The sequence below is a fragment of the Meles meles genome, chromosome 19 (genome assembly GCF_922984935.1).
Source record: "Meles meles chromosome 19, mMelMel3.1 paternal haplotype, whole genome shotgun sequence".
Taxonomy (NCBI): Eukaryota; Metazoa; Chordata; class Mammalia; order Carnivora; family Mustelidae; genus Meles; species Meles meles.
In genome coordinates this window covers 55,953,481-55,977,213 of record NC_060084.1, presented here as the reverse complement: position 1 = coordinate 55,977,213, position 23,733 = coordinate 55,953,481, and the positions used below count along the sequence as shown (strand labels likewise).

The following is a 23,733-nucleotide window of genomic DNA, read 5'->3' as shown; positions in this document are numbered from 1 at the left end:
CCCTGGCACCACCAATGACCGCTTCCTCCCCCTCCATGTCCCAGGCTGTCTTCCCACCAGACTGGGAGCCCTAGAGGGCTGGGCAGGATCTGAAGCATCTCCAGCCCCCAGTATGGCCAGGCACAGGGCCTGGCACACAGGAAATATTTACTGAGCAAATGAAGGGACATCCATGAAGCAACGTCCCTTCTGCATCCCCGGTGGCCTTTGAATCCATCCTCCCCACCCCCACAGCCCTTGCTCAGCTCACCTGTGGCCCTCTTCTCCTCTATCCCAGAGCATCAGCCTCCCATTCACCACTTTCCCAAGTGGCTCCTTCTAATACGCAATCCAGTCCTGGACTTCTGCTGCTCAAAACTCCCATTTCTCCTCACTGCCCTCAGAATGAAGCCCAAACTCCTTCATCCGGCACGCCAGCACTTTTCAGCTCTGGCCTCTAGCTCCTTCTCTGACCTGACCTCCGACCCTACCCAGGCCTGCAATGTCCCAGAACTTTGAACCCTGTCCCCAATACAGCGTGCCATGTCACTCCCCCTGGCCCATGCCTGGGTCACCGCCTTTGTCACTTGACAGGTCCCTATGCATCCTTCTTAAACTTCGGCTGGGCATTAGGTTCTCTGGGAAGTTTCCCAGAGTACAGCCCACTGCTGGAGCTCGGTCACTGTGTTCTCCATTCAAGGTGTCCATCATAGTTCCTGTCATGGCCCCAATCACCCTGCCCACATTACAGTTTTTCACGACTCCACCTCGGGAGCAAGGGTACAGTCTGTTTCATCTCGGGGGACCCTGATCCCAACGCACACTGACTGGTATGTTAGCAGAGGCACAGAAATGTCAATGAGTGAATGGCTGAATTAATGCATGAATGAGACACAAATGTCTAAGTCCCACAGAGACAGGGCTTCTCCTGTACACCAGACGCCTTGCTGTGCTCTAGGATTTTGTGATTACCTGCTTCCTCCCAGGAATGGGAGTTTCAAGGACCAGGGCCTGTGTTTGATGCTGAATTTCAGCCTGCCTCTGCCTCTCTCTCTGCTCTTTGATTTCTGGCCTCCCTTTTGTACCCTATTCACATTGTGCTCCTGCTTAAAGCCATTCCATGGCTCCCTGCTGCCCTCAGAATGAAATCCAAACTCCTGACCTAACCTACAAGTCCCTGGGCAGTCAAGCTGTGTCTACCTCTCCAGCTTTGTCTTGTCCCATCTGCACCTGGCTTGCTACACCTAAGCCCTCCCTGGAAGCTCTTCCTGCCCCAGGGCCTTTGCATATGCTGCTCCCTGGCTGAGATACTTCCCCCAGCTTCAGCCGGCTGGTGTCTTGTCATCCTTTCAATGTCAGCTAAAATATTCCTAACTTTTAAATTGGGTTACACCTCCCTAACAGAGCAAGTCAAAGCATTTCAGATTTCTCCTGGGTTCTAACTGTAACTTACTCTTTGTATATACAGTTCTTTGATGAATGTCTTTTGCACAAGATGCAACAAACTCTATGATGACATTGGGGAACGCTGTCTTCCTTCTGTAGGCTCAGCGGCCACCCCAATGCCTAGTGCTTAAGTATACCAATGGATTTCGGATAACGAATGAACGAGTCACCCTCTGTGGCCATTATGTTCCCTCCCCAGGACCTTCCTGGTGCACAACAGGCACTCAATAAACCCTTGCGGAATAATGAATGAAAAAGTGAATGAATGCCCACGTCCATTCCTTGTTACCTTGCCTTTCTGCAAGCCTTCTCTTTACCTTTCTGCCTCTTCACATAGGGCATATATATATAGTTTGTAGGTATAACTATATATTCGTGTGTTATGGGCCCCTCTCCAGGAGTTGGGCTGGGCTGGGAGTCCCTCCCTCCCCCCCCCCGCCCCGCCCCGCCCCCACATGCACACAGCAAAACATTAAAAAGAAAACATCTCAAAACTGCAAAAAAACTCCATGGCCCTCCCCCCTCCCCCCATCCCACAAAAAAATAAAACACGACGCCCGCTCCCAACGGCCTCCGCCCTTGGGGTGGGGGTCCCCGATCGGAGCGCGGGGCGCGGGGGAAGGCCAAGCAGTCTCCAGCGCGCTCGCGGGGAGGGAGGGGCGCCCCCGCCCCCGCCCCCACGGCAGCCTCGTTGCACGCGCGCCCGCGCACGCGCCCCGGACACGCCCCCTCGGCGCCCCCCGGCGCGCGCCCCTACACCGGCGTGGTTTTCCTGTTGAGCGTGTTGGTGTTGGAGGCGGCGGCCTCCTTGGCCAGGGTCCCGGGGGCGGGCGCGGCGGGCGCGGGTGCGGGCGGGGCGGGCGCGGCGGGCGGCCCGGTGACCGTGACCGTGACGCCGCCGCCCGCCTCCTTGGGGAAGGCGTTGTGCAGCGTGAGGAAGCCAGGCGCGCCCCCGCGGTCCCGCTCGGCGCTCGCCCCGCCGCCGCCCGCGCCCGCGCCCGCGCCGCCGTACGCCCCGCCGCCGCCGCCGCCGCCGCCGCCGCCGCCACCACCGCCGCCACCGCCGCCGCTGCCGGCCCCCGCCAGCCCCGCGGCCACGCTGCCCTTGGATGGGTCGCGGCTGAGCGTGTACATGGAGATGTCCGTGGAGGCGAAGCCCGGGCCCCCGGCGCCGCCGGGAGACGCGTCCCGCGACGGCGACGGCTCGCTGGAGCGGGAGCTAGAGCGGGAGCGGCGGCGGTAGCGGAAGCGGTAACTGGGCAGACGGAGGATGGCCGAGGGGCCGCTCCCGCCACTGCCGCCCGCGCCCCCGCCGGCCTTGAGCAGGTCCGAGCGAGACTGGCAGTGCGCCTCGCGGCTGCGCTCGATGTAGATGTTGACGGCCAGCACGCCGATCACCTCGGCCAGGATGAACGACAGCCCGCCGAAGTAGAAGGACCAGCCGTACGAGTAGTGGTTCTTCTTCTCCTCGTCCCGCTTCGGGCCCGGCTCGCCCGCGTTGGCCGAGATGTACACGATCACGCCGATGATATTGCTCAGGCCTGGGCGGGGGACGGTCAGACGGGAGCCTGGAGGCCACCCCGGCCCCGCCCCCGGCCCGCCCCGCCCCGCCCCGCCCTGCGGCACAGCCCCCACCGTCGGGACAGTCCGGTCCCAGGTCTCTAACTCCTCCCGAGCTGGCCCACAACCCGCCCTGCGGTGGTCTAAGCTCCACCCCCGGTGGTCTAATTCCTGCCCCAAAGGATCCCTGTCCCGTCCCAGGTGCTCTAACTCCTGCCGAGCTGGCCCAGGCCCTAGCCCACGCTGGTCTAATCTCCACTTCCGAAGGGCATAAGCCCCGCCCCAAATGATCACCGTGCGGTCCCAGATGTTCTAACTTCTCCCTGGCTAGCTGGGGACCATGCCCCAGCTGGTCCAGGCCCTGGCTGGCCCAGATCTTGTCACGGTCGGTCTAAACTCCTTCCCAGTTGATCTAGGCCCCAGCCCTAGAGGGTCAAAGCCCCCAAGCCCAGCTAGCACAGGCTCTATCTCCTCTAGTCTGGTCGAAACCTGGCCCCAGCGGGTCCAGGCTCTGTTTGGTCTTGTCTAAACCCTGCCCGTGATGACGTAATCCCGGCCTGGCTTTCCAGGCCCTACCCTAAGTAGTCTAACTCAATCTTTAATGTTATAAACCTAGGTTTTCTCCCGAGCCCTAAACTCGTTTAAACTGTTAATGTGGTAATTCCGCTCTGATTCTCTAGGCTCAGTCCCGTGCTGATCTAAACTCTTCCTTTCGTGATATCAGTCCAGACTGGTTATCTAGTCTAGGCCCTCCCCCTGCTGGTCTAAAATTCGCCCTTACTGGATCGGGCCCCCACTGCTACCCTAAGCCCCGCCTCCAACTTATCAAACCCCGTCCCCTGCGGGTCCAGAGGCGGCTTCTCCGCCCGTACCCCGCCTTTGAGTCCTCTGGCCCAAAAGCAGATCTTGCCCCATCTTCTCTTCATGCTAAATCTCCCCCTTCTCTAGATTCTGTCCCCTTGCATTTCCCAGCACTACTCATTTCACGTAGAAAAGACGGCAAGACAGGGATGCGGGGAAGCCTCACTCGAAGTTGTTCTACATGGTGTGCAAGGGCAAGGTCCTCTTGGATCGACCGGGGTTCACGAGGCCCCGCCCCCTAAAACAGGTTCCTCCCCTCCATCTGGGCCAATTCCCTTTCTCCCTCTCGCGCTCTGTCCTCGGGATGCCTGCCCCGCCCCTCGATCCTCAAGACCCCAGTTGCCTCAAGGCCCCACCCTTCTCCTAAGCCCCGCCCCTTCCGTCTACAGGACCGCGGGCTTCGGAACCTGAGCTCCCCGCATTCCCAATTACGCGCTAGACACCCGTCAGTGCTGGCTTGTTCCCCCCAAAGACGGCGCAAAGGCGACACCTACCTTGCCCAGCGGGTGGCGATGGAGCTCAGGAAGAGCCTAGGAAGGCTCCAGGCCCCAGCAGGCGCCTGGGGCAAGGTGGCTTTACAAACACGCAGGCACGCGCGCGCGCGCGCACAGGCACGCGCGCACACACACACACCCCCACGTGCGCCCGCGCAGGTGGCCGTCCCGGCCCGCCGCCCCCTCCCTCTGCCTCTCACCTGCTGCCACGAACAGGATCCCTGCGCCCAGAATGATGTTCCTCTTGGATTTATAGACCCGGGAGGCCGCCACGCACACGCCCCCGAGCAGCAGCAGGATGGCGCTGAGGATGGGGAAGATGCTGGAGGCCCGCACGACCCCTGCGAGGGAGAGGAGAGGAGGGGAGAGAGGGTGGGGGCCAGGGCATCAGATGCGGCCTTCCGGGCCCCTCGAGCGCGGCGCCTCCTGTTTCCGCTCCTCTCGCTAGAATCCTCCAATTCTCGCTCTCTGCCTGTGTTCTGGCCATTGATTTTTTTTTTTTTTTCATTCTCTCTCCTCTTTAAAATTTTTCTGTTTCTCCGTCCGATCTCCTCTCCCGCCTTTTTCTTCCTGCTTTTCTTTCTCCCTCGGCCTAGTATTCTCTCTCCTGGCACATTTTTTTTCCCCCTTTTTATTTCCCAGAATCATACTTCGTCTCTGTTCTTCTCTGTGGACCCTGCCTCTTTTTATCTTTCTCCTTCTCCTCTACGTATTTCTTTCCTTTCTCTGGATTTATCGAATCTCTTAGTATCTTGCCCACCCCCTTTCTGCCGGGCTTCATCTCTCTCTCTGGGTTTCCCGCCCTTCCTCCCTCTGTGCCCCACCCCCTATCCTTCTGCCCGGATCCATCTATTCCTCCGGGCTTCGCTTGTGTGTGTGTCCGTCTGTCTGTCTTTCTCTCTGCAGTCCTTTCCACCCACCCTCCAGACCCCAGCAAACGGATTTTGCGATTTCTGAGCTCCGCTGAGGCCGCAGCCAATCATAATTCAGGATTTGCCGCGTTCTCGGGGTAGCTACCAATCGCACCACCGGCTTCCCCGGCCAGCTCTTGAGAGTGGCCAGTCCGCGCTGCAGGTTGCCTGCCGGGGCGCAGCGGCCAATCCCAGCCAGAAACCGACAACCAGTCACGGAGCAGTGTCTCCGCGAGCTTGGGCTGTAAGACGGCCAGTCACCTCCCGGGATCCCCCCTCAGCCCAACCCAAGGTGAGAGGAGGGGGCGGGAGAGGGATCGCTGAACCAATTGGGGTCCAGAGGATCTCAGCCGCCGGCTCTGGATTGGTCGGCAAGTTCTTCCCTGCCTGTCGATCTAAGTGCGCTCCCCCGCCCCTCCCTCCGCGTTCCGCCCCCGGCCCAGGCGCAGCAGCCCCGCCCCCCCACTCTGACTCAGACCCCCACGTACGGAGCAGATACTCCGCGCTGTCGTGATCGTAGTCCGTGTCCTCCGGGAAATGGTTGATCTTCACGCAGACGCCTCTTTTCAACCCTGGAGGGGGATGGGGGGGATGGTGGCGGGGGACACTTAAGAGTGGGAAGAACCCCCGGTGAGAAAAGACCCTTTCCTTCCCCAAACCCCTCCTCTCTCTGGGCCTATTGGGAGGCAGGAAATCCTGGCTCCCGAGCCTTTCAGGGACAAACTAAACTTCTCTGGCCTCAGTTTTCCCAGCAGTTAAAAAAAGAAAAGAAAAAAAAAAAAAAAAGAAGAAGAAGAAGAAGACGAAAGAGAGAAAGAAAGAAAGGAAAGGGCGGAAAAAAAAAAACCCAAAAAGTAAAAACCATGCAACACTCACTAAAAGGCCACAAAGACCTTTGCCCTGTAACCCGGGCTAGGACACTCAACCTCTCTGGCCTTCTGTTTTCCCCCGCTATGAGAAAGAAGGCGCCGATCTCAGCAATGTCAAGGCGCTCTGCGACTCTGAACTTGTCGATGGGTCTGAGAGTTCGTGGGAAAACGAAGGAGCGCGCAGAAGGCGAGGACTACATTTCCCATGAGCCTATGAAGTCTTGAGTCCCAATTGTGAGAGCGCAGCCCCAGTGGACCATGGGAGTTGTAGTCTCTTCAGTTCTGCCTATAGGGAGAGGGATTCCCAGTCTCTTACCTGGAATCCTCTGGAAGGAGATGGAGTGGCTGGAGCAAGTAGAGGCATGTGAGGAGGTATGCCTCTAGGCGTCATGCAGTCTCACCCCCTTCTTCCATCCCAGAATCCTCATCCTCACACCCTTTGGGGACCCATCTTCTCACCTTTGGGGAAAGTTCCTATTCTATTTCTACCACATAACTGGAGATTGATACGTAAATAAATATAAATAAATACATTTAGATTCCTCGATTCTCCAGGCTCCTTCCAACCTGCAGGACTTTGCCCATGCTGTGGATTCCGTTCACATTCTTCACTGGTGAAAAACTTAGGTTGCAAGGGGGCAGCTCACAGGGTACCTGCTTGAGGAAGCTTTCCCTTGTGTGCGCACGTGCGTGTACACACACGCCTCCCACCAAAGATGGGTCAGCACCCCCCTCCAGTGTGGAACATCTCCCTGCGGTACCCTACTCCCCCCCCTTTTTGGGGCATGCGTAGGGTTGCTTTATGAGCTTCTTTTCCTCAGTAAGCTGGGGGTTTCTGCAGGCGGATAGGCATGGAGTCTGATTCCTCTGTGTGTCCCTAGCATTGCCTGGCACAAAGAAGGGAGGTCTCAAGAAATGGGTGTTGAATGAATGAATGAAATTATGAATATAGGGATAGCAGAAGGGGAGATTGTAAGCAGAAGATGATGGGGAAAGTAATGGGGATAAAGGAAAGGATTGAGAAGAAGGAGTATAAGGCAGTGAGCAATTCCACTAATAACTAACATTTGCTAAGTGCTTCCTAGGTGGATTAACTCATCCAGAGTTCCCATGAGTCCCATGAAGTAGATAATGTTATTGGTGTTGCACACTGGCAATTGGGAACATTGGGAATTGGACTCACACTGCTTGATAATGAAACCCAACTCCGTCATGTCCTGATTCTGTGACCTTGTTGGTGTTACTTAGGCCAATTTGCTTCAGTCCTTTCACCTACAAAGGGTGACAATAGGACCTACGTCATGGAATTGTTGTGAGGATTGAAGCCAGGTAAAGAGATTGAGCACTTTGACTAGAACATAATTAAGCGCTCAGTTGATATCAGTCCATCTACCCATTGTCCAGATGAGGAAGCAGAGCCACAGAAAGGACTAATCAATTCCCAGCTGATGGGTGGTGGAAGCAGAATTAAAAACACACAGCAGTTTGCCCTACTGGCATATAAAGTTACGGGCTGTTCACTACTATCTTCCAAGCATCTAGAACAACACCTAGCACTTAGTAAGTGCTTAATAAATATTTTTATGAGAGTATGATTGAATGGGCCAAGGACATGAAAAGATGCTCAACATCACTAATCCTTAGGGAAATGCAAGTCAAAACTGCCATGAGATACTGCCTCATACCCACTAGGATGGCTACTATTTAAAAAAGCAAAGCAGAAAATAATAAACATGGATGGGGATGTGGAGAAATTGGAAACTTTGTGCACTGTGAGTGGGGATGGAAAATGGTACCAGCTGCTACCATTTAAAAAATTAATTTAAACATTTTAAAATTAAAAAGTGCTACTATATGACCTCACAATTCCACTTCTGGATATATACTCAAAAGGATTCAAAACAGGGTCTCTGAGAAACACATGTACCCTCATTTTCAGGAACAGCACTATTCACAACAGCCAAAAACAACCCTAGTGCCCATTGGCAAATGAGCGGAGAAACAGAATGTGGTCGGTACATTCAACGGAGTATTATTCAGCCTCCAAAAGTAAGGGAATTCTAACGATGTGATGAAACAGATGAACTTTGAGGGAAGGAAGCCAGTCACAAAAATACCAATATTGTATGATTCACATGCCAGGCACCACCTGGCACCACATGCCAGGCACCTAGAGCATTCGACAGGTAGTAATGCACTTGGGAATTATGACAAACCCTAGGGATACTGGATAATAATGATGTCCCTGCTTTACAGGTGAGAACTGAGCATAGAGTGGGAGGCTGCTCAGTCCCGTGGAGATGGTAAATTAAGGGGAAGGAGATTAATTGTACCTGGGCTTCAGAGGTGAGCATATTTAAGACAGTGGAGCGCAAGTCCCTGAAATCACATGCCAGGATGGCCGCTTCCCAGCTGTGTGGCTTTGGGGACTTGAATGCCCCTGAGACTCAGCTTCCTCATTTGGGAAATGAGGACAATGCCATGACCTCATAGGCTTTGCTAAGGGTTCAGTGGAACACGGGGTCAAGTGCAGAATACAGGCAGCTGGGTAACATGCTTCTGTGTATTATCTGACCTGACTAGGCTGAGCCAAGAGCTTTTTCTGTCCAGGGATGGCATTAATGTGCCCCTGGGTCTCCCCTGAGCCTGCCTAGCACAGACCTGGGTAGGTGGGAGTGACGAGGGGGCTGTGCTGCCGTGAGGGTGCATGGAGAAGTGGGCTCCAGCCCGCTCTGCCCCTCACATGTCGGGTGACCTTGTGGCTGACTCACTTCCCTTGCTGGCCATCAGCTTCCTGCTCACACCACTTCCCCCGGCACAGTTGAGGGGACTGAGGAGATAATGAGACGTGCAAAGTGCTGGGCATGGGGGCTTTAGGTACCCCACTGGAAGGACTGGAGCTGTGGGTCCGGGTCTTGATTCCTGAGGAGGGAGCTACACCCACACCCATGTCACCAGCCCCACGTGGCTCCTGGGCACTTGAAACGTGGCAATTGAGATGAGGTGTGAGCATAAAATATGTACCGAATTTCAGACTTAGTGTGAAATAAATGCATAATATTCCACCAATAATTTTTTACATGGACTACATATTAAAATGATAATATTTTGGCTATGCTTGGTTAAATAAAAGATATTAGCCTTTATATTGATTTATTATAGTGTGTAGATTCTATTTATTAAATTATATTCATTGAGCCTTCTCCTTTTTCCTTGTTTGAGTGTAGCTACTGGAAAAATTTTAAATCATATATGCAGCTTGTGTGATGGGCAGTGCTGGGTAAAAGACCAAGATTTCTGGGCTACGAAGAGAGGGGGGACTCAGGACAGTCACCTAAATTCTGAATAATTAGAACAACAACAACAACAAAATATCAACGACACAATCTAACCCTTACTCTGCCTGCTAGCCTTTTAAATACCTTACAATTACAGCTCATTGAACCCCTCCACAATCCCTGGGAGTTAAGGGGTGTTGCAAACCCCAATCCTTGGAGGATGGAAATGAGGCACAGAGAGGTTCAGTGTGGAGCCCGAGGTCACCCTGCTGTCCTCAGTAGGCAGGAAGTAAACCCAAACCCAGTCTTGTCCCAATGTCTGTGTCTCAGTCACTCTACCTACTGCATCTGTCCGGGAGACTCACAGGGACATGGGGACGGAACCCGAAAATCCCCGGGGATCGAGTGCCTTCAGGAGGCAGTGGTCCGGGGGGCTCGGTTTCTACATTCCCGGGTCCCTCGTGGGCTGGAGGCTGGTGGATGCCTTGCTTTGTTCTCCTAGGAAGGAAAACAGACCTGGATTCAAATCCAGACTCGACTGCCCATGAGTCGTGTGACCTTGGGAAAGTCATTGCACTTTCTCGGAGCCTTCACTAGCATTTCTAGAAGGTGGGGATGATGGGGGTACGTATAACACAAGGCTACTTTGAGCGCCGTGTGGCAAATACATGAGGATCACAGTAATAATGGAGCCGGCCTTCATTTACACCCTCCTTACCACATCTCCTTTGGCTTCCGGGATACCCACTTACCTCATTTCCCCTAAATCTCCATGGCTCTTGCTTTCTGAGCTCCTTTTGCTGGCTTCTCTCATCTCTCTTTTAGTAGTGGACTAGCTCAGGCTGGAGCCTTTCAACTAATTGTTTGGTATGTTTCTCTAGGTGACCTCGTCCATCCATATGCAATGACCCCCTCAATTTATATCGCCAGCCCAGACTGTCCCCTGAACTCTGGCCTCGTACAGCATATCACTCACAGCCTAGATCAGGGGTCAGCAATCCACAACCCATGGGCCAAACCCAGCCTGCCAAATCTGGCAAAGAATGGGTTTTACATTTCCTAAATGAATGGGAAAAAAAATATCAAAGGAGAGTGTTTCGTGGCACGTGAGAAAGATACGAAATCCAGAGGTCAGTGTCCACACACGAGTTTAACTGGAACATGGCCACGCTCATTCACTCACGTGTCCTCTTTAGATGTTTTCAGGAGTGGCTGTGACAGGGACAAGTCCACAGAGCCTAAAACACCGACCGTGTGCCCCTCGGCTATGCCCACCCCTGTCCTAGGTGATAGCCCTAAAAAGCATCCTAAATGCAACACATCCCAAATCGAGCTCCTGCTAGCTATCCTCACAATAAATTAGACCAGAGAAAATAAAATACGTAAAATGAAACATCCGCTGAACCGTCCCCCGGAGGCCCCCCTGCACCCACCCCCCAACCCCCTCCCCGGCCATTCTCAGGTGCTCAGGCCACAACCTTGGGAGCAGTGACTCCCAACCAGGGATGATTTATTCCCAGACAGAGAAAGTGGACAACTTTGGTTGTCATGACTTGGGGACTGCTCTCGGCATGGAGAAGAAAAGTTGGAGGCCAGGATGCTGCCGAGACCCTACAGTGTGCAGGATGGTCCCCACAGCCAAAGTGTCCAGAGTGCTGAGTTTGAGAGACGCTGCCTTGGAGACCCCCGATCTCTCTCTCTCTCTCTCTCTCTCTCTCTTTCTCTCTCTTGCCTCCCACAGCCACCCTGCCACCAGTGCCGCAACCCCCACGGCCACTCTAGCTTTGGGACACGCTCTGAATCCAAATCTCTCCTCCAATTCCACCCACCCCCACCCCAGACAAGCGTCTGACTGTCCTCCCTCTTGCCTGACCCCTCAGTCTCTGCCCAGCACGGCCACAGCCCTCCTGTCCGCTAGGTACGTCAGGAATGCAGGATGGGAAAGCCAAGTCACATCCCAGCACCTAGAATGTGTGAAATGGGGCCTGTTCTCTCTTGGATTGCATCTCCCACCACACCCCCTTGCTCACGTTACCAGGGGTCAGACACCTGGGCTTCCACCTCAGGGCCTCTGCCGTGGCTTCCTTCCCTCCAGAGAGCCACGTGGCTCCATGTCCCCTTCCTTTAGGCCTCCACTCCGAGGTCACCTGCTCGGTGAAACCCATCCTCATCTCCTCACCTGCACTGTCGTGTGTCCTGACACTTTCCATCCTGTCCCCTGTCCTCCTTAGCACTTAGTGCCAGCTAACACCCCAAAGGTTTTGTTTACTTATCTTTCTTATCATTTGTCTCTCCCTCGTGAATAGAAGATATACGAAGCTGGGATCTTTTGTTTTTCCCTGCCATTCACCCCGCAATCTAGAACAGTGTCTGGCATATAGTGTAAACGCAATAAATATCAGCCCTATGGATGGATGGACAGATGGATGGATGGACAGGATGGACAGATGGATGGACAGATGGATGGATGGATGGACGGATGGACAGATGGATGGCATTCTTATTATATGCTGTCCAATGTCCTAGGGGTTTCAGGACACAAGCCCCCACCCATGGCTGGTGCCTGGCGTTTGGTCAGACCAGTGAATGGACCCGACTCGAACGCCCACAGGAGGAAGAAAGTACGATAATAAGACAGTGGACAGATGTGAGGGGACAGGGAGCAGAGGCGACTGTGGGGATGTGTACACCGCATGCCTGATCTGCAGGGGCAGCGGCTGCTTGGACCGGCCAGTCGTGACCACTGCAGAATGAGGCCCTGTGCTGTCAGATTTTCCACTAGTTCAAAAGAAGCTGGAAATCAGATTTTCAATGTGAAGTCTCCCTATTTTTAAATGTTGGCAACCGATTCGGATTTTGGTTTCAGTTTTAAACACTTGGCACACCAGACAAAGCATATCAGCACATCCCATCCTTGAGACCTGGGTTCTCTTGGCTCTGCCCCAGTCACAGCTGGGTGACCTTGGGCAAGTGGCTTAACCTCTCTGAGCCTTGGTTTCCTCATCCCCGACAGGATCCTGCCTCACAGGATTAAAGGAGACAACTGCACTCCTCACTCACCGTGAGTGCTCAGCAAAAGAGAGGAGGAAAGGAAGGGAACAGAGAGGGATGAAGAAGTGGAGGGATCTTGGTCTTTTTGGTGCGGGAGGAGAGGTTTGGGACTGTGGAGTTGCACATAAGAGCCATGAGGCTCAGGGAGGTGAACAAATGATCACACAGCAGACAGAAGCATGGTGGGCCTGGGACCCAGATGTCCTGCCTCCAGCCCCGGGCCCAGAGCTGTGCAGAAGCCGCTGAGCAGGAGGGAGGAGGGGCTGGCGGGGGGCAGGGAGAGGACAGCAGTGGGTAGGTGAGCAGAGGGCGAGGTGGAGGCCCCCCCAGCATGGAGAAGGGCTACAAGACGGAGAGCAGCACCCAAGGACAGAGCAGAGATGGAGACCGGGAGAGACGGTGGTCTTAGGGTCCCCGAGTGAGTGAGGTGTTCAAAGAGGAGGAAGAGGAGGAAGGAGGCGTGAGTGGAGTGAAGATGAGGCAGAGGAGGCCTGGGCCAGGCTGGGCTGGAGGAAATCCTAATGGAGAGGGCCAACGTGACCGGAGTCTACAGGAGGGAAGAGAGGAGAGGGTGACTGACCAGAGAGGGCACGACCATGACCCATGATGTCTTCGGGAGAAACAGCCCAGGAGGAGGAAGCAGGAGTCAGGGAGCAGTGGGGACCGGGGTGGGGTGTCTGTGGAGAGCAGCTGAGAGGGGGCCTGGAGGAGGCCAGCCTGCCCAGCAGAGGAAGGGGGGTTCCCCGGGAGAGAAGGGAAGGGGAGGGAAGGAAGAAGGAAGGCAGAGGGCACGGTGGAGGGAGGAGGCAAAGGGGGGGATGGGGTGGGCAGCAGGCGGGCCACTAGGGCCGGAGGGGAGGGGACGGTGTGCGGGGCGGGGTGAGGGGGTACAGGAGGGGGGCCCGGACCCCGGGAGAGGGAACATAAACAGCCAGCGGAGGGGGGTCCCTGGCCCGCGGAGTCTGGAGGGGAGGAGGGGCGCGAGGCCGGGCCCCCCCGCACCCTACCTTCCAGGCAGCAGATCCTCCAGAGCCCCGAGTGGGTGAGGCCGCCGGGGTCCTTCTTCTCCGAGGAGCCGCTGCCCCCGCGGTGGGGCGGCGCGTCGTCGCTGGCCGTGAGGTTGGTGGTGTTGCAGATGAAGGCGCGCGTGTACAGCCAGTAGTCGGTGCTGATGGCGATGGTCATGAGGCCGAAGGCCGCGAAGGCGCCCACCGTGGTCAGCAGCACCTGCACCCCCTTCTCGCACCAGAGGCCCCTCTCTTCGTTCCAGCGCTTCAGCGACTCCAGTTTGACCACGGGGAGCCGGGGGGCCGTGGGCCACCACCGGGGCAGCGGGGGCGGGGCCGTGCCGGCGGCTGGGGGGGGGCACAGCGCAGGCAGAAGTGGGGGCCGGGGCCGGCCGGGCTGCGCGGGGGCGGGCGAGGAGGAGGCGGCGCGGCCCGGGAGGGGGTCAGAGGGCGGCCATGGGCGCCGGCTGGTGGGGGCGGGAGCGGACACAGGGTTACAGGGTTAGTCGAGAAGGAGCGCGCCTCCCCCACCGCCGCCCTGACCCCACAGCGGACCCCCACTGTCCCCCGGCTTGAAGAAACTCCTTCCACTAGGGGTCTCCCTGCCTCCCTTTCTCTGGAAAGTCTCCCTCGGCCCAGGGCAGGCTTTCCACCAAACCCCACTGGGAGAAACCGCTCCCCCCCACCGAGCCTGACGCTGCAGACCCCCCTCCTGCGCCCTCCTGCTCCTCCCCCCCTCCTCCCCCCCCCCCCCCGCCCCGTCCTCACGTCTTACCCACCGGGAAGGCCGCCCGCCCCCTACTCTGGCCCCCGGGCTTCCTCCTCCCAAGGAACCTACAAGAGCCCCATCACCGTTCTTATCTCTCAGGGTTCTGCCTGCTCCCCTCGTCCCCTGCAAGTTTCACCTCCTCGCCTACTGTGTCCTCTCCTCAAGAAACAGAAATCTCTCAATCTCTCTCCTCAGAGATCCCAGTGGATCCTCGCTGTTTGCACAACTAAGAACCACGTGGTCACCACCACTCCCACTCCCACTCCTGTCCTCTCCTGTCCCCACTCAGACCCCTATGTCTCTGGACCAGGGTTCTCAACCTCAAGCGCAGCTGGAAATCACGGAAGGACCTTAGAGATCAGGATACCTGAGCCCCACCTGAGCCGCACCTGAGCAATTTCAATTTCATTGGTCTGGGGTGTGGTCCCTGAGTATCTAGGTTTTAAAATTTTCCCTGGGGGATTCTAATGGGCCACCAGCACATGGAACCCTCTGGTTTAGAAGGATGTCTCCAGCCCCCTCAAACTCACTCTACAGTCCCCACTGTCTCCCTTGGACCAGCCCCAATCCCCTACTACGTCTTGGACTCAAGCAAAATCCCCCACCCTCTGCTTTGCTTCAAGAAGTCTTCCGAATCTGGCCCCCACTGTCTCTACAACTTAGGCAAACTCATCACAGCCATCACTCTCTCCTCCTCCATTAAGAAAAATTTCCTCCATGAGCTCCACGGAGAAGCTACTCACAAGAATCCCTTCCCCCAGACCCCCAGTTCCTCTCCATTCAGAAATCTCCTGATGTTTGACCCAGACTCCCACTGCTGTCCAGGGAAAGTCCCCCACTCTGCCCAGCATTCCCCCCACCCCATTCCTCTGCCCTTCCACCACCTCCCATTGCCTCCAAATCCCCTAACTGGAGCTCTGATTCCCTGTTATCTTCATCACACTGATGAATCCCCCAAGTCTAGATCTCCCCGACTCACTTGGAGCTCCCACTCTCTTTAACTTACGAGAACCTCCCCCCTTCTCCCTAACCTGACTTCTCTTACACCACCAAGAATCCCCTTCTTCCACCAACATCTCCTGTACTCAGGAAAATTCCCTTCAGGAGCTCCACCACCTTCCCTTCTTGGGACCCCCCTCCCCACAACTCCCCTTACTCTTTCTCCTGTGCTGGAAACACCTACTTTCTTCCAAATGTAAATGGAGCCCCCCACAGACAGTGCCCCTCAGAAAAATTTCATCCAGGAGACTGAAAACTCTCTTTCCCACTTGCAAGCCCTGGTCTGCTCATTTCCGTCTTCCACAGCATGCCCACCACCACACCCCCTGCCCTGCCTTCTCTACCCCAGCCCTCCTTCTGGCACACAACCCTTACCTGCTTCCACCACTCACTGTTTCCTAGACTTCCTCCCCAAACCCCATGCTACAGTTCAGAGCCTGGAGGCCAACAGAAGGAACCCCCCCGGGGCCCCCCCCCCCCAGCTGCCCCGGGTCCTAGTACCAGGGTGACCTTGGCCTTTTCCACCCCAATCAGCTGGCCCTGCCTGGGTCTGCTCCTAGGAGGGATTGCTGAGAAAGGTTGTCTATGGGGGGTGTCTCCATGGCAACTGGGCCTAGTGCCCCACACATGTGTTCCCTCCCCCATCTCCACCAGCGTGCCTACACGCAGCCCCTACCCTTGCCCATTCATCAGCCCCCTGGACACTGGCACCCCTCGGCCCCGTCCTCGGTTCTGGCCCCCTTCCTCTTTCAAACGCTGAGTTTCCTCTGCTCGTCTCCTGGCTTCTTCTCCCCCATCCGTACCCCTCACCACCAGCACCAAAGCCTCCACTGTCCTAGCCAATCTCTGCTTCCACCCCGGGGTGAGCCCATGACCCCGAGGTGTACCCCTTCCCCTGCTGGACCCCACAATCCAAGATAAGCAGGGGATGGAAACGGGGTGAGTGAGGGAAATTCTCCATCAGAAAAAGATTTGAAGATCTTTTCATTTTGTCGATTCGAGGGGCAATCTGTTTGGTTTTAGGGACTCTTCCTTTAGTCTATCGGTCAGCGGCAGCAAAAGAGGAGGGAGCAGGGGACCCCCGATTCTAAAGCTTTCGGATATGAGGGGGTCGCCAACCCTTCTCCCTCTGAAGGGGCTGGCTCTTTCCTCCGGAATTGGGGGGGGGGGGTCACAGAACCTTCCTTCTACACCCGCCCACCTCCGATTAATAAAAAGATCTGTCTCACCTCTGTTAATGATAGGTCAACTCTCCGATGCACTGGGGGGGGACGATGAGCCCCCCTGTCTGCACCCCCCCCAGAAAAACCCTTGTGGCTCCCACTTCTCACTGCTCCCCTCCCCCAGCAGCGAGGGACCCAGGCGTCCGACCTGGTTGGGGGGTGGAGATGAGGAGGCGTAAGGGGATGGAGGGTGTTGAGGTGGGACGGGAAGCTGAGGGGCAGCTCTGAGCTCGGGCCCCAAGGGAGTGGGGGTCGGGATGAAAAAAAAAAAAAAGGTGAGGAGACAATTTGGTTCTCGTGTCGCTGGGTAAAGTGCGGAGCTGGAGGACGAGAGAGGGAGGGAAGAGGGAGGGGGGAGGGGAGACGCTGAGAACGGGGGAGCCACAGAGAGGAGGTGGGGGGAGGGAAGGGATTGGGGGGCAGGGTCCGGGTGGCAGAAGGAAGCTGAGGAAAAGGAGAGAGAGACCCAGAGAGGGAGGGAGAGAGACAGAGAGAGACAAGGAGAAGCGGAAAGAGAGAAACCCAGAGACTGTGAAACAGAAATGGGGGAGGGAGAAATTTGGGGGAGGCAGCGGCTGGTATAGCAGAAGGAAGTTGGAGAGAGACACACACAGAGAGAAATACCCGGAGAGAGAAGGGGACAGAGACAGAGACACAAAGAGAGAAACCAAGAGACTGGGGGATGGGTGGGGGATGGGGTAAGGGAGAGGATGGGGGGGTCAGAGTGGGATAACAGAAGGAAAGAAGAGACGGGGACAGAGTCATCCAGAGAGGGGGAGGAGAGACAGATGGGGAGAGACAGACAGAGACTGAGGGTGGGGGGAAGAGAGAAAGGGAGAGAGAAATGGGGGGTGGGCGCAAGGTCTTAACAGATAGAAGGATGCTTTAGAGAGAGAAAAAATGGAGAGAGAAAGAGAGAACGGACAAGAGAGTAAATAATAAGAGAGATTCAGGGGAGACGGCTCTGAGTGGCAGAGGGTGGCTGAACGCAGAGAGGCAGGTGCAGAAGGAGAGAGAGAGACCCAGAGAGAGAGAGGTGGAGAGCGCCTGACTGGGAGAGACCCCGGGAACGAGACACAGAGAGACACTGAGGAGGCATCAGAAGGAAGCTGGAGGAAAACAGGAGAGGGGCCAGGCTCCGATGGATGAAGGAGGTCAGAGATCCAGGACACCCGCACCCCCTCCCCGACCACCTCCCTCGCCCCTGATCCCTACCCCCATCCCCATTTCAAAGCCACCACCCCACCCCCACTAGCCTCCATCTCTCCACAGCATCGCCTGCCGCCGCCACCGCCTCTTCCTGTCGTCATAGCAACAGGATCCAGGCGCCCAGCCAAGGCTGGCAGCAGCGCCGGAAATGAGGGGAGGGCCTTTCCAAAAGGACCCCAGGAGCTGTCCCCTTTCCCCAAATCCAAGGGACAGCTCCACCTCCCGGGCCTTCCCACCCCCCACAACTGTCAAGGGCAAAGAGCCCCTGAGAAGGAAATTCTCTTCTAGTCAAGTTAGGAGGGTAGCAAGCCCTTAGTTCCACTGACATTTCATCCCCCCCCCAACCCGCCCCTTGCTCCAGGAGTGAGCATCCCCCAAGATAGGAACGGGAGTGAGGGGGCAAACAGGAGGTGTGAAACTCGGGTGGGAATCAGTCTTAAAGAAATCTGCCTGGGGCTGGACGGGACAGCTCTACAAGTTTGAAGAATAACGATTGTTGGAGTTCCAGAACTAGCCAGTGGGCAAGGGGGTGGGACAACTCGAAGCAGAAAATCTGAGATGAGAGTCAGAAAGTTCGGTCTTGGATTCAAGTCTCAGAGATGCCTGTAGCCAGTGGGTGACCTTGGGCAAAACATTTCCTCCTTTCTAGACTCAGCAATAACAGGAACAAATGGAGAATGGGGATAGAAAAGGTCTTTGCATAGTGCTCTAGGCAGACAAATATTTCAAAGACAGTGTCCTCCTGCAAATGCTGTGCAAACCTGAAGGCTAGCCGTGACCATACACTTGGGCTGGGGAGTTTGCGTGCTTTGGTGTCTTGTGGAATTCTTACAGAATCCTTGCGACAGGGCACTGAGAGTCCCATATTACAGATGAGCAAACTGAGGCTTGGAGATGTATGGTGAGCTGCCCAAATCGCTCAGGGAATAAAAGACAGACTTGGAGATGAAGCAGCCTCTTTGTGGGGCTTGATAGGGGTGGACCACCAGAGGGGAACCTCAGAGCCATTTAACATGCCACTTTGGGGCCCTCGCCTCCCTTTCGGAGATGGGCTGAGACAGAGAAAACCTATATTCCTCACACATCCAGTTCCCTTCCCCTGGAGGAGCCGTACCCGGTACCCAGCATCTCTCATTGCCACTGGAGTTTCTAGAGGTCAGTTTGCTTAATTCTCACCATGGCCCACAGGGGAGAGGAGTTTAGAGAAACATTCTGACACCCCTTGTTTGGAAGCAAAAAAACACCAGCCTCAAGGGAAGGGGCCTGGAATTCATTCATTTGAGAACTATTTGTTCCGCTTCTGCTCTTTTGCCAGGGAGAGGGACGCAGCTGCGAACAGGCTCAGCCATGGACATAAACTGAGCTCCTGATATTACAGACTCAAAGTCATTTGCAGCCATTGACTCGGTCTCCTGGCTTCTGTCATCAGCCCCCATTTCAAAGACTGGGAGACTGAGACCAAGAGAGGTAAGCACATCACCAAGGTAGAAAGTAGCTACAATTGGATCCGAGGTTTCAGATTCCAGAGCCTGTGCTGTTTTCTCGGCTAAAAATAAGCAACAAAAACAGGAACTTTATTATGAAGCTAATAAAACAAGCCAGGGTTTCCAAGCCTCGGAACTAGTGATACTCATGGGGTAATTCTCGGTCAAGGGGGGCGTTTTGCGCCAGGTGCCAGGAGAAAGTGGTTATTATTAAAAAAAGTCAGTCTGTCCCACCTCAAATCCTGTTCCTTTCGGGAAAAGCCTCTTAAAGTTTTTAGCTGTTTCTTCTCTGACTTGCCTTACCATCCCTAAATAATAATTCTCTCCTGGATGTGTCAGCCTTATACATCATAGATTCTTTTTCTCTGATAGAGATAAGAATTTAACTCATTTTCCCCTCCCTTCCTCCCCACACACATATTTTTAGTTCTTCTGTTGGTTAGCTCTGTGGCAGCAAGTGACAGACTTTACGTTGTGATTGCTGGCTTCAGAGGGCATATATCTGGTTTCTTTCTTTTTTTTAAGATTTTATTTATTCATTTGACACAGAGAGAGAGATCACAAGTAGGCAGAGAAGCAAACAGAGAGAGAGGGGAAAGCAGACTCCCCACCAAGCAGAGAACCCCACATTGGGCTCCATCCCAGGACACTGAGATCATGACCTGAGCCGAAGGCAGAGGCTTAACCCACTGAGTCACCCAGGCGCCCCATGTTTGGGGTTTTTAAAAGGATTTTATTTTTATTTTTTAAAAGCATTTTTAAAAGATTTTTATTTAGGGGCGCCTGGGTGGCTCAGTTGGCTTAGGTGGGGATCTTAGGGTCCTGGGATGGAGCCCTGCATCAGGCTCCCTGCTCAGCGGGAAGCCTGCTTCTCCCTCTCCCAATCCCCCTGGGGAGGGAGTTCCTTCTCTCAATGTCTCTCTCTCCCTGTGTCAAATAAATTTTTTAAATCTTTTATTTTATTTTTTTAAGATTTTATTTATTTATTTGACAGACGGAGATCACAAGTAGGCAGAGAAGCAGGAAGAAAGAGAGAGAGGAAACAGGCTCCCCGCTAAGCAGAGAGCCCTATGCGAGGCTGGATCCCAGGACCCTGGGATCATGACCTGAGCCGAAGGCAGAGGCTTTAACCCACTGAGCCACCCAGGCGCCCGAATAAATAAAATCTTTTTTAAAAATAAAGATTTTATTTATTTATTTGAGAGAGAGAGCATGGGGGGTGAGGGACAGAGGGAGAGGGAAAAGCAGATTCTGTCCCGCTGAATAAGGAGCCTGATGCAGGGCTCAATCCCAGGACCCTGGGCCCATGACCTGAGCCAAAGACAGACACTTAATCAAATGAGCCACCCAGTGCCACCAAAGATTTTATTTTTTAAAAGTAATCTCTATACCCAATGTGGGGCTCAAACTTGCAACCCTGAGAACAAGAGTCACATGCTCCCCAAAACTGAGCCAGCTGGGTGCCCAGGGCACATGTTTTCACATCTCTTGGGCATATACCTAGGAGTGGCATTTCTGGATCCTGTTTATCCTTTTGGGAAATGAGATAGCATCTCTGGACTTTGCGTTGTAGGATAGAAACGTTGGACCCACTGATCAATCCTTCAGTTCATGGAAGAGCCTTTCGGAAGGAGTGGCACGGAAGGTACGGGCCGTGGTCCCGTTCAGATCTCATTCCTATATTTGCTGATGAATTCATGCCACATTACCCAGGGTCTCCTGTGGGCTGGACCTAGAGATCTAGAGACTGTAGAATCAGAGACAAGTTTGCTAAGCCCCTAGGCTCGAGAAGGTCCTCTACCCTTAATTTCCCCTGTGGTTGGCAGAACTCTAAAATAACCCCCAACGTTCCCCCTGCCCAGGCATACACACCTTTTAGAACTGCCTCCCCTTGGGGCGCCTGGGTGGCTCAGTAGTTAAGCATCTGCCTTCAGCTCAGGTCATGATCTCAGGGTCCCAGGATCCAGCCCTGCATCAGGCTCCCTGCTCAGCGGGAAGCCTGCTTCTCCATCTCCCACTCCCCCTGCTTGTGTTCCCTCTCTCGCTGTGTCTCTCTTGGTCAAATAAATAAATAAAATCTTAAAAAAAAAAAAAAAAAGAATGGCCTCCCCCTGAGTATGGGCAAGCTTGTGAATAGAGTGAGGTGTCATTCCCACGAGTAGATTACCTTATATGGCAAGGGGAGGGGAGGCACATGTAATTAAAGTCCCTAATCACCTGACACCTTAATCCAAAGGGAGGGGAATCCGGGGGTGGGCCTAACCTAATCAGGCGATCTCTTTGAAAAGAGTCAAGAAGTGGCAGAGCAAGATTCTCCTGCCCTGCCATTACGGAGGGCCACACACCGCACACCTGAGGATGGCATCTGCCGGATCTGACAGCAAGAACACAGGAACAGCTTCTGTCATCCCAGGGAAATGATCTCTATCTCTATCCGAGGGACCGTGAGAGAGGACCTCTCCCTAACAAAACTTCCTGATGAGGATGCCACCAGCCGACTACTGGACTGCAGCCTTGGGAAACCATGAGCAGAGACCCCGTGCACTGTACTGGCATCCTGAGCCACGGAAAGTGTGAGATAATAAACATGTGCTGCTTTAGGCCACAGCATCTGTGGGCATTTGTTACGGCGGCCGGTAACTGATAGACTCTGGAAATGACATCACACCGTGAAGGTCACACAGAGGCTGTTCAGCTAAGGGTGCATCCATGTCCACTCTCCGTGCCTCCCTCTCCCTTCCACAACCAGTCAGTCAGTCCCCATGTGCAGACCCCTCTCTCTCCAGGATCCCTTTCATATCTATCCCCTTCTCTCTGTCCTGCTCCTGTCTGGACTGTCCCACCAGCCGATGGATGGCACCAGTCTCCCTTCAGCCCTATTCTCCTTTGGCCCCTAAACACTCCCTAACACTCAGAGCGGACTCTTTCCCTCCTCTGCTCAAAATTCTTCTATGGCTCCCTATTGCCCTCAGGAGAAAAATACAAGCTCTTCACCTGTGTCCTTTGCCAGGAGCTCCAGTCTTGTCTTATGCCATCTCCATGGCTGCCTCCTGGAGCCGGGAGTGGTTTCCCCCACTCTGCTCAGCTCCTTCACACTTCTGAAGCTCCTGAGTGTGGCTCCCTCACCTGGAACCCCTTTCCATCTCTTCCATCTCTTGGAATCCTCTTCCGTCTCCCACATGAAGACTCAACTGAAATGCTTCCTCCTCTGCGAAGCCTTCCCCGACCTCCCAAGGCTTCATCAGAGGAAACAGCTGCACTTCCCCCATGCCCTGACATGCCCCCATTAGAGCAGGGTGACTACCCGGCATTGTGACTGGCATTTCAGTCTGTCTCCCCAGCAGAGCGGGGGCTGGTGTCCCACACTCTCCTCTAGTGCCTGGTTTTGGTAAATGGGAAAGCTCATTCTGCAGGTGCTGCACGGACGAACGGACAGATGGATGCAGGAAGGAGTGAAAGACTCGGGAAACAAGGGGATACGTATTCTGGGGTCCTCTGGCAGCCAATTACAACCTCCCATCCCTGTCCAACCCCTCTCCCGCCTCATATCCTGAGTGTGCGTTCTCCCAGGTGTTTGAGTGTATCTTGTCAACAACAGCTGGGGCCTTTGTGTTTTCTCAAGAGGAACAGAGTGGTGGTGGCGTGTTTTCCCGCTGTACCAGGAAGAGAAGATCAGCGTTTCTAAAATGTCCTCATTCAGGGTGAAGTGGAAATATTCCAGTGCTGAGGAATCAGGTGGCCTGAGTTCTAATCCTTGCTTTTCCTTGCCTCCCCAAGGGACCCCAGAAACAAATCCCTGTGCTCTGGGCACTTTGTGCTCTTGTCTGTAAAGGGGATGGCGAGGAGGGGGAGTGATCTCGCTCCAGATGGGATGTCCTGGGATGATGACTCAAAGTCACACATCCAAGGAATTCTGGCAGGGTTTTTGGGGTGTCTGTGAAGCTCTGAACATTGCCTCTGAAATTTTGTGAATGTGGGTACTCTTCTCTGGAGGCTCATAGCTTTTATCCGGTTCTTGAAGGGACCCCTAATCTCCTACAAGTTAAGATTCACTGTCTATTGACAGATTGAACAAAATCTCATTTGCGTCGGTAAAAATAAAAAAAAAAAAAAGCAAGGGTGAGTACATGAATGCAAAGTTATTGTCTAACGCAGGTTTCCTCAACCTGAGCACTAGTCACATGTCGGACCAGATCATTCTTTGTGGTGGCATCAGAGAGCATCTGGGAGGTACCATTCCCTGGCTGCTACCCACCAGAGGCCAACAGCTGCACCCCCCCCAGGGGGGTTGGGATCAGTGAGAAGATGAAAGGCACTCTTTTCTTTTGGTCCTCTGCTGCTTAAATTTGAAGATCATGACTAAGCATTAAACATATAATAAAAATGAGTTTGGGGTGCCTGGGTGGCTCCGTTGGTTAAGTGACTGCCTTCTGCTCAGGTCATGATCCTGGAATCCCAGGATCGAGTCCGGCATCCAGCTCACTGCTCAGTGGATAGCCTGCTTCTCCTTCTGATCTTTCCCCTCTCGTGCTTTCTCTCCCTCTCTCTCTTTGAAATAAATAAATAAAATAAAACTAAATTTTAAAAATGAGT

At 54.5% G+C, this 23,733-nt stretch overlaps 1 protein-coding gene and 1 long non-coding RNA gene across 2 annotated transcripts; one reads left to right on the top strand and one right to left on the bottom strand.

Moving 5' to 3' along the window:
* Positions 1-1,918: 1,918 nt before the first annotated feature.
* CACNG8 (calcium voltage-gated channel auxiliary subunit gamma 8) lies at positions 1,919-14,674 on the bottom strand. The gene is made up of 5 exons (XM_045988540.1): positions 14,615-14,674; positions 13,457-13,923; positions 5,740-5,823; positions 4,541-4,681; positions 1,919-2,966 (listed from the first exon to the last, which is right to left on the bottom strand). Exons 1-5 carry the CDS (start codon positions 14,632-14,634, stop codon positions 2,179-2,181), a joined length of 1,500 nt encoding a protein of 499 aa, XP_045844496.1. The 5' UTR covers positions 14,635-14,674; the 3' UTR covers positions 1,919-2,178.
* A 2,557-nt stretch (positions 14,675-17,231) lies between these two features.
* On the top strand, positions 17,232-23,231 carry LOC123931457. The gene is made up of 3 exons (XR_006816265.1): positions 17,232-17,601; positions 18,972-19,123; positions 21,429-23,231. It is a non-coding gene; the product is annotated as an uncharacterized LOC123931457 (long non-coding RNA).
* The last annotated feature ends 502 nt before the right edge of the window (positions 23,232-23,733 follow it).